Source organism: Mizuhopecten yessoensis, unplaced genomic scaffold, assembly GCF_002113885.1.
Source record: "Mizuhopecten yessoensis strain PY_sf001 unplaced genomic scaffold, ASM211388v2 scaffold10059, whole genome shotgun sequence".
Lineage (NCBI taxonomy): Eukaryota > Metazoa > Mollusca > Bivalvia > Pectinida > Pectinidae > Mizuhopecten > Mizuhopecten yessoensis.
In genome coordinates, this window is record NW_018408358.1 from 112,474 (window position 1) to 122,690 (window position 10,217).

A 10,217-nucleotide genomic window follows, 5' to 3' on the forward strand; every position below is an offset into this window, starting at 1 on the left:
ATTAGATAATAAATAAACATTTTTGTAATTGTCACATTTAGAAAATAATGTTTGAAATTATTCTATATTTTTATAAAAATTATAAATCATCGCGTTAATGAGATATTAAAATATCTTTATATTCCCGGTACGGGGTTTTAGTCCGGGAACAGGGTACAAGATTTACCTACCACCCGGAAATATATACAACAAGTAAGTGTTCAAAACCCAATCCTTTTCCATGATCATTGGGGCTGTCATCTTTACCGAAAGCCGGTCTAAACCCCTAAAACATGTTAAATTACTCTGAACACCTTAGTTTAGGTACAAATATAGCCAAATGCACAGGTACCTACGTGGTCTCGCCTTCTGCGCAGGAACCGGTTTGACTGTTGCAGGCCTTGCAAAGTTTTGTCACCTGAAATGAGCACCTGATAACTAGATCCGACCTTATTTCATAAACGAACAACTCTGGTCCAACCGTTTGGATCGCTATAAACGAAAGCGGCCCAATTTGAACATGGTTATCGAAAGTGAAACAAGGATACGAAACTGCGGCTTGTTTTCGGCTGACAGACCATTTACCATAAAGCCTGTGTCGTGTCGCCGGTAGTTTGTTGGGTGTGCCTATTTAGACATAAACTAGCTAGGGACGAACTGAGTTTCCAAGGAGCAAGGACCAAGAAGTGAAGACACACTGACTACATATTTTGTCTGAACAGGAAAATGGCACTACAGACTACCGGAAGAACTATCGGGAAATTAGCACTGAGTCATGGTAGGTATATATATATATCAACCAACGATACTCATCCGATTTGTACAGTAATTGCTTGTCAGCTTTCGTCGTTTATGCATTCACTTGGATATTTATATAACAGTTTATTCATGTATGTTGAAATAGAAATGTTGACCTCCTTTCATGTTGTAAATATGAATACATGTCACATAATACATTCACAACGGTCTGCTAGTAATATATATATATGTAGCATAAAATCTGAGGGGTACTAAATAAGAAAGAAACGAAAGGTTCCGAACGGCAATCTTGGGAACATTCAACTTTCCTGCACATTTTTCTTTCCACAGGTTCTAAGCTGTCAGCCATGCACTCACAAAGATGGTCTTCTAGTTTATCAAAAAGGGTAAATAAAAAGTTCATATAAAATACACTGATTTTCTAATTTTACGTTTAGGATGGTACCGAAATGTTTAATTTAATACTGTGACTACTAAGTACCGGTAATTACTGATCTTAAATTGTCACCTACCCTTGTAAAATAATAGCCGCTTCCTATCGACTCGGCTAGGGAGACTTTCTCTTTAGCTCAATCGGTAGAACATAAATGACTAGTGTTCCCGGGTTCATGCAACTCCTAGCGGAGGCATTGAAAAAATTATGACCTATATAAGTTTTTTACATATTTAAAATTGTATACAACATGTCTTATGTTTATTTGTATGCTTGTACCACTTGTGTTATTGCAATGCCTTTTACCTGAATAAACGTAATTATTATAATTATTATAATGTATACCAAATTTATACCAGACATTAAATAATAACTTTAATAAACCAATAAACCATGGACTTCAATAGCAGGGTCATATGGTACAAGAGAGAAGTAAAAAGCTTTGTTGTGCATTGAAAACAAATAAGTCATGTTATTGAACCACCTTTAATTACTATTCTTTTCATGCAGAAGACAACCCAGCTGAAAGAAATGCTGAACTCAAAAGAACTTGAGTTTATTATGGAGGCACATAATGGTCTCAGTGCCAGGATTGTTCAGGAAGCAGGTATGTTGTGTTTGTTTACAGTAAGTATAAAGCTTTCATTAGGAGGGGAGGAGTTTACCTGAGGGAGAGGGGCTTACATCTAGAGGGGAGGTCCTTACATCAGGTGGGGAGGGACTTTCTCATCTAGAGGGGAAGGGGTGTCATCTGGAGGGGAGGGGCTTTTATCTAGAAGGGAGGAGCTTACACCAGGAGGGGAAGGGCTTTCATATCTAGGGGAGTGGCTTTCATCAAGAGGGAGTGGCTTACATAATGAGGGGAGGGGTTAATATCTGGAGAGGAGGGGCTTACATCAGGAAGGGAGTGTCTTACACCAGAAGGAGTCAATGTCAGGGTAAGGGGCATAGTCACCGAGAAGGGAAGACTTGATAAGGGCTATGTATACATTAAAAGGAGTAGGCTGACAACTTGGTAATGGGCCGGCTTACATCAGTACACTAGTTGATGGACATACAACTTTTGATGTTATCACATCTCACAAGCTTTATTTGGATAACATTAATTCTATTTCAATATTATTCCTGTATACTAGCTATGCCTAAACCGCCAAATAATTAGATCTAGAACTATCATATCTATCTGTGTTTCTCCAGGATTTAAAGGTATCTGGGGAAGTGGCCTCTCGGTGTCTGCGCAGCTCGGTGTGCGTGACAGTAACGAGGCATCATGGACGCAGGTAGTGGAGGTCACAGAGTTCATGAGTGACGCCACAAACATACCAATCCTGCTGGACGCCGACACTGGATATGGGAACTTCAACAACGCAAGGAGACTTGTCCGTAAATTAGAAGACCGGGGTATCGCTGGTAAATGGATAAGACATACTGTAGCTATATATAGATACAATCATGAGTTGTGTTATTGTGTATATTTCGCCAAATGTTTATAGAATTCTAATAGATTTGAATGTCTCTCTATTGTAAAAAGAAATTAGTGTTTCCCACAAGCCCGTCTAGCAAGGCGCCGCGCCATGCCCTTTTACTCTGGCGCCATGTTCTCTGGCACGATGCCCTTTTTCTCTGGGGCCTGTCTTTTTCTCTGGCGCCATGCCCTTTTACTCTGGCGCCATGCCTTTTTTCTTAGGATTGTTTATTGACATCATGTATGCCTCCCCGTTCCCTCCAAACCACTTCCCTGGTCAGCACACCATGTATGCCTCCCCGTTCCCTCCCAACCCTGACCTGGTCAGTACACCATGTATGCCTACTGGTTCCCTCCCAACCACTGCCCTGGTCAGTACACCACGTATGCCTACTGGTTCCCTCCCAACCACTGCCCTGGTCAGTACACCATGTATGCCTCCCCGTTCCCTCCAAACCACTTCCCTGGTCAGTATACCATGTATCCTCCCTGTTCCCTCCCAACCACTGCCCTGGTCAGTACACCATGTATGCCTACTGGTTCCCTCCCAACCACTGCCCTGATCAGTACACCATGTATGCCTCCCCATTCGCTCCCACACACTGCCCTGCTCAGTACACCATGTATGCCTCCCCGTTCCCTCCCAACCACTGCCCTGGTCAGTACACCATGTATGCCTCCCTGTTCCCTCCCACCCACTGCCCTGGTCAGTACACCATGTATGCCTCCCCGTTCCCTCCCAACCACTGCCCTGGTCAGTACACCATGTATGGTCTAATGTGAGGCCAAAAAGGGCACCTCAATTAACAGCTAATTTAGCGCCCTTTTTGATCAAATGCAAGGTTAAAAAAGCACTTTAATTAGCGGCTAATTAAAATGCCCTTTTTGGCCTAATGTGCCCTTTTGCCTGCCACTTCTCCATGCCCTTTTCCCCCTTCGGGAACACTAGTAATACCTTGTACTTAAGTGTTCAATAACCATAGCTGTCTTACCTGAAGTTTTGTGCCTAACCTTTTGTTGAAAGTTCTAAATCGATTTTTCACAACCAACCATTAAGTCAAAATAATTATTCCCAATTTAGGTAAAAGTATCCTTAACAGTCCGTGTTATTTTGCCTTCTTTAAGAGCAGAAAACATGCTACCTAACAAAAAAGTGCTTTATTTTCCCAAAATGATGAAAAAATTAAGAATATCTACCAAATTTCAGTAAAAACTATTGCTACATTTTCCCAATCCCTGTAGGAACAGGCTGTTGCAAAATTTATGTTGAAAAAAACCCCACAAAACAAAAAACAATCAATCCACTTTTCTTCCTTGATTTTTTTACAGATGTACAAGTAATTTTTGTTGGCCAAAAAATTGATTCTTAGTTAAGCCTCTAGAAAAATTTGGGTTGGTAGGAAATTGATTTTTTTAATTTTATTAATAATAATAATATACAACATTTGATGAAGGGCCCTATCTAGCTAAAATAAACCACTCCAAAGCGCTTTACAGTACATAGATATACAATTCATACAATTAGCATATATAAACATTAATCAGTACAATTTTTGAGGAATTTTCAGGATCTGCCTTATCGGGCGCTAACTACATATGCTAGTCCTATTCCACCTTACTTATATCTCCCTATGTGTGTATGCCTGCGAGTGTGCTGGAGATGTAATGTGTTCTGTTTGTAGTGGGGCCGTACTTCCAAAGGTATCATTTATAGTGCCACCTCACTTGAATGGTACATCACAGATACCGCGACATCCACCCCAGACCAATGTATACTCCACCTAGGTTGTTGGAATGGTTTACATACCTTTATAAAGTTTATATAGTTATATAGAACAATTGCATCTTTTGAGCTTTAATTCAGATGAAATCCTCAGATCTTAGAAATTAGGAATAGTTTTGATTAGCAAATTCACTGGTTGAAATATAGTGAGAGTGAGTGGGAGTGAGAAAAAGGAGGGAGGAATGTAGCGGAACTGGACTAGGTCTATTGTCGGCGACCCAATAGCTCAATTGGTAGAGTGTCCATCTAGAGTTCGCAGGGTCCCTGAGGTTCAAACCCCGTTGCATTTTTCCTCTCCTGTTACATTAGCAAATAGAGCAGGAAAATGCCTGTACATTTTGTTGCACAAATTAAAGGAAGTTCTTTTTTCTGTCTTTAACAGTGGATTTACTGGCCGTCCCACCCGGCCAATAATCATGCCCCTCTCGAGTTTTACTGGCCGTCCCATCCAACCAATAATCCTGCCCCTCTTAAAGTCGGTGAAGTGAGGTTTCACTGAAGAGGTATATAGAAAAAAATGTTTTTCTGAAATGTTATGTTTTTATGAACTTTTTATTGTACCAGTAACATAAAATCAAAGCTGTTGTCTTTACCTCCCAAGGAGCCTGTATCGAAGACAAGCTGTTCCCTAAGACAAACTCACTCCACGATGGCAGAGCACAGCCGTTAGCTGACATTGAAGAGTTCTGTTTGAAGATCAAGGTTAGATCTTTAATTGTTATTTTTACAAAGGACTTGACATTAATTCCAATTTCTCATTCAGAATTCGATTATTTTTGTTTTCCGAGTCACATTTTATATTGTGTTTAGCAATCTTCTCTGAGAAGTAACATGTTTCCTTGTAACATTTGTTATAAACAATATATTTCTGAGGCTATTGGTGTATAAAGGATATATGAAGTGAACAAAATTACAAATTTATCTAAACTGAAAGCATCATCATCATCATATCATCATCATCCTCCTCATCCTCATCATCACCACCACCGCGGCGCCGCGAGGGAAAATTACCTCGGTCTCATCAATGACATTCATAGAGTCTTTATTTATGTTACACTGCATCAGCACAGAAATAGATCTGCACTGTTTTTTGAGTAGATATGCACAGTCTCTAAATATTGCCTGAAGTAAACATTCTTCTGTTAAGTTTGAGAGAACTATTATATATGACTGAACACCGTAATAATCTACTTCTTTTGCCTTGAAATTATCTCTCAGGACAAATCATCATCGTCATCATCATATCATCATCATCATCATATCATCATCATCATCATCATCATCATGTATACCTCAGAATTTTCAAATTTTGCAAAACTCTCGGCAAAACCTCTGGTTTTAACAAATTTGAAAACCCCTCTGGTGGAACTTCCCTATCCTACACCCCTGGGCATTAAATGTTAATCTTTTTTCGCATGTAGACATGTTTTTGATTCTGTATACATGTATATATCTTATTCGTAGGCTTGCAAGGACACACAGACAGACCCTGACTTTTGTATTGTGGCCCGAGTGGAAGCGTTTATCGCTGGTTGGGGACTCGAGGAGGCCCTGAAAAGGGCTGAAGCTTACCGAAATGCAGGTGAGTCTTGTATTATATATAAGACACTCGCAAAAATATGTGTAAAAGTAGTCAAAACTCGTAATCTGAATCTAACAAGACAAAAACTGTTGACTGATGGGTGAATACTAAAAATGGATTAATTTTAGGGGTACTCTGTGACCTATGACTTGACCTTTGACCTTTACTTTTTAAAAATGTTTGTCCAGGGCATGTCTTCTGTACTCTTTGACCTGGAGTAACCAGATTTGGTGTACAAGCTTAAGGACATCTTGGGATGGCGGAGTGCAGAGTGCAAGAATTAGGTCACTGTGACCTATGACTTGACCTTTGACCTTTACTTTTGAAAAGTTTGTTTGGGGCTTTAATGTTGTATTATGTATTAGGATACTTTCCTAACATTGGGTACATCCTGACATTAGGGTACTGTTTGTTAAATACAGAAATCATTACCGGTAGGGGACTATGGATTGCCTTGCAATAATACTTTGCCTTGATTTTTAAAATTTGTTAATGTAATTAAAAAATTGATTGTATTAAAATAAGAATGTTTACAAGATGTGTAAGTTTCTACAGTAAAAGGGTTACTGACTGCTGTATTGCCGTTAAAATATGGAAGTAAAAATTAGTTAATAGGGGTACGTGTATGTATAATTGGACCTCATTCACCCCTTTTCGGTTCCCAGAGAAAAGATTCTGATTAAAGATTTCTAAATAAATGAAAAATATTTGCAGATCTGAAAATTATTTACATATCATGAGAATGTTAACTTTGATAATGGTCCTTTTACTAGGCACAAACTGCTCATAGACAAAGAGATACAGTGTCTGGCCAAGCATGACACAGTAGTCATTGGGTCATGTCTGTGAGACTATTCACTTTTCCTTTATATACCACTTTATCACAACCTAGTTCGTAGGTCGTCTCAAAGTGGTTCACAAATTATTATTCGTGGTTCTTGGGCCTTAGCAACCAGCAGATATCTTTCTCAACTCCATCGGGGGATACAGCTGGTGCTGCCATTTCGGCGCTCACAGCTAGCGTTCAACAATTCTAGTACTATATATACATGCCCAACCACATACTCATTTACAGCTGAGTAGACTGGAACAAGCGGAGTAAAGGATCTTGCTCAAAGATACAAAACAGTGCTGTGCCGTGACTTGAACCCGCAACCCTTCGGTCACGAGCCTGGCGTCCTACCACTAGACTACTGTGCCTCCTGTATATGCGTTTGAAATATTTACAGTTTTACTAAATTCCAAGATTGGTGATCGTTTTCAAAAGTCTGTGTTTTATTTGCAGGAGCTGACGCCATTTTGATGCACAGTAAAAAGTCAGATCCATCTGACATTGAAGCTTTTATGAAAGCTTGGAATAATCAGGTTCGTTTTTATTCCTCGGCGGGCATTAACCCTTTAACCCTTGTGTAACTTTAGTGGACTCTACCATGCATTGATATGGATGAGTCCATTATGGTCTACAGCGGTGAAAGGGTTTAAAATACCCAGTCTCAGAATTTAGAATTTATACACCACAGAAAATATTGGTCTATGAAATATAGATTTTTTATAGACTTCGATCTTAAGACACCAAGAAAATTTTACTTAAATACATTTGGAGTTTGATAACATGAAACGAAAAATGAAGAGAAAATGTGTAATGATAAACGAAGTAAATATTTAACAGAATACTTTTTCCCAAACTGCTAAAGTATATATTTATCATTGATTCTTAAACATTGTAGGAAAAACTTTCAACACAATATGGTGTATGAACATTATTCATGTAGATGAACATTAATTTTTATAATGATTGTCTATTATCAGTCTACCATTAAATTTGAACACTGAATGCCTCTGTATATATTCATACGTGGGGCAGTCGCCAGGTTGGTGGTTTTTCTCCGGGGACTCCGGCTTTCCTCCACCACCAAAACCTGGCACATCCTTAAACTACCAGAGCTAGACATGTTAATAGGACGTAAAACACAAACAAACCAAGACCTTTATTGTCAGAGCTAAAACACAACTTTCAAAAAAAATAAAAAATCTTCTTTAATTACCCGGTAATGAGAATGTAGAACCCAAATGATCATGTTTTTTTCATCAATAACTGACAGATTTGTTGCGTCTGGAGGATTTATGCAAGGATCCGAATTATTAGTGTGTACTTTGTACATATTGCTTAATTAGGGTATTTTGGTAAATGGACTCAATGTCCAAACTAGGAAAAGTCATTATTGTTGATATACTGTAATTCATGATTTATTTGAAAATTTCGAAAATATTATCATCAGGAAACCATTTAATATTTTTTTGGCAAATGAGGCAAATTATCTGTCGACAATAATATAGGGGGGGGGGGGGGGGGGGGGGGGNCAGCCTATTTTCGGTAAAGAAATGTGTTTAATGGACCTGAAATATGTGTGTGATAAAATCTCCTTATTACACATAATAGGGTGAAATTATGTAATTAGTTAGGTTTCGGATGTAGTTTGTTGCGACTGTTTTCTGAAAGTTTTTTCCACAATTTAACTTTCATTTCAGGGACCAGTCGTGATAGTACCTACAAAGTACTACACCACCCCGACTGAAACGTTCAGAGATATGGGCGTTTCCATGGTGATCTGGGCCAACCATAACCTGCGGTCGGCCGTGTCGGCCATGCAACAGACAACAGCACAGATATATAAAGATCAGTCACTTGTAAACGTGGAAAAAAAGGTGAGATTTTGACATCACACTTCACAAGGTGGAAAGTCGGCATTTGTTCTTTCTAAATTGTTACAGCAGATTTTTCTCCAAATGAAATTCGTCAAAAAAATAAATTTTCCTCTAAAATTTCTTATAAGCTGTAGAAACTATAATTTTCAGTATGAGTGGAGGAGTATTTTCTATAAGGCCATGCATGGGAAAAGATGTAATAATGCTACCCTTATCCATTTTTTCTTCATTTTCTTATCAAGTTATAACACAATTTTGCTGATATTTCGGATGACAACTTGAATCACAAGCTAATTTTGACACATTTTCTATTGTTGTTCACAGATTGTGACTGTGAAGGAAGTTTTCCGACTTCAACAGGATGATGAGCTGGTGCAGGCAGAGGACAAGTACCTCCCACAGAAGTGATAGACCACACCCACTGCTATAAACCACACCAACTGTTATAAACCACACCCACTGACAACGACCACTCACACTGACAAAGAACACACCCACTGACATAGACCACATCCACTACCATAGACCACACCCACTGACATATGCCACGCCCACTGATATAGACCACAGCCACTGACAAGCCACACCCACTGACAAAGAACACACCCGCTGACATAGACCACATCCACTACCATAGACCACATCCACTGACATATGCCACACCCACTGATATAGACCACACCCACTGACAGGCCACACCCACTGACAAAGAACAAATCCACTGACATAGACCACATCCATTACCATAGACCACACCCACTGATATATGCCATGCCCACTGATATAGACCACACCCACTGCCAGGCCACACCCACTGACAAAGACCATCCATAAGTATAGTTCACATCCACTACTTCAGACTATATCCCTATGTAGACTAAATGTAGATCACATACTGGTTGTTGTGTGTTAGATTGTGTTGTTTAATTCACCATCAGCTGCTTCCATTTTGAAGTCGCATGATGTGAATCATGTGAAATGGGTTGTATTGTGAATAGTATCCAAGTCACTGAAACATAAAGCTGTAGGTGGCTGAATGTATTTTGTTCTTAAATTAACTCTGATACAGATGAATGCTGATCAAGTGAAATCAATGCAGTTGAAATGCAATTCAAGTGAGCTGTGTACATTTGAATGTCCTTCAAGTGAGCTGTGTACAGTTGAATGTCCTTCAAGTGAGCTGTGTGCAGTTGAATGCAACACAAATGAGCTAAGTGGAGTTGAATGCAATTCAAGTGAGCTTTTTTCATTTTAATGTAATTGAGTGAGTTGTTAACATTTGAATGCTTTAAGTAATCTATATGCAGCTGAATGTTATTTACGTAGTTCACTGTGGAATATGATTTAAGTGAGAAGTGTGCTGTTTTTGGTATCAAGTGATGATACACGTATTTGATAAGTGTTTAAGTTGCAGTAGAACTATAGTATTAAGGTGAAAAATGTGTCTGTTGACTCAATTTATTATTGTTCCTCCATAACATTTGCATCACCTTCAGCAAGTCAATCCCCC

General features: G+C 39.0%; 1 protein-coding gene across 1 annotated transcript; it reads left to right on the plus strand.

Annotated features, from left to right (window-relative positions):
- The first annotated feature begins 257 nt into the window (after nucleotides 1–257).
- Nucleotides 258–9,156, plus strand: LOC110459395 (phosphoenolpyruvate phosphomutase). Its single transcript, XM_021511623.1, has 9 exons — nucleotides 258–757; nucleotides 1,069–1,124; nucleotides 1,682–1,778; nucleotides 2,369–2,581; nucleotides 5,021–5,121; nucleotides 5,884–6,001; nucleotides 7,287–7,366; nucleotides 8,531–8,707; nucleotides 9,032–9,156. The coding sequence occupies exons 1-9, from the start codon at nucleotides 706–708 to the stop codon at nucleotides 9,113–9,115; spliced, it is 978 nt and encodes a 325-aa protein (XP_021367298.1). The 5' UTR covers nucleotides 258–705; the 3' UTR covers nucleotides 9,116–9,156.
- The last annotated feature ends 1,061 nt before the right edge of the window (nucleotides 9,157–10,217 follow it).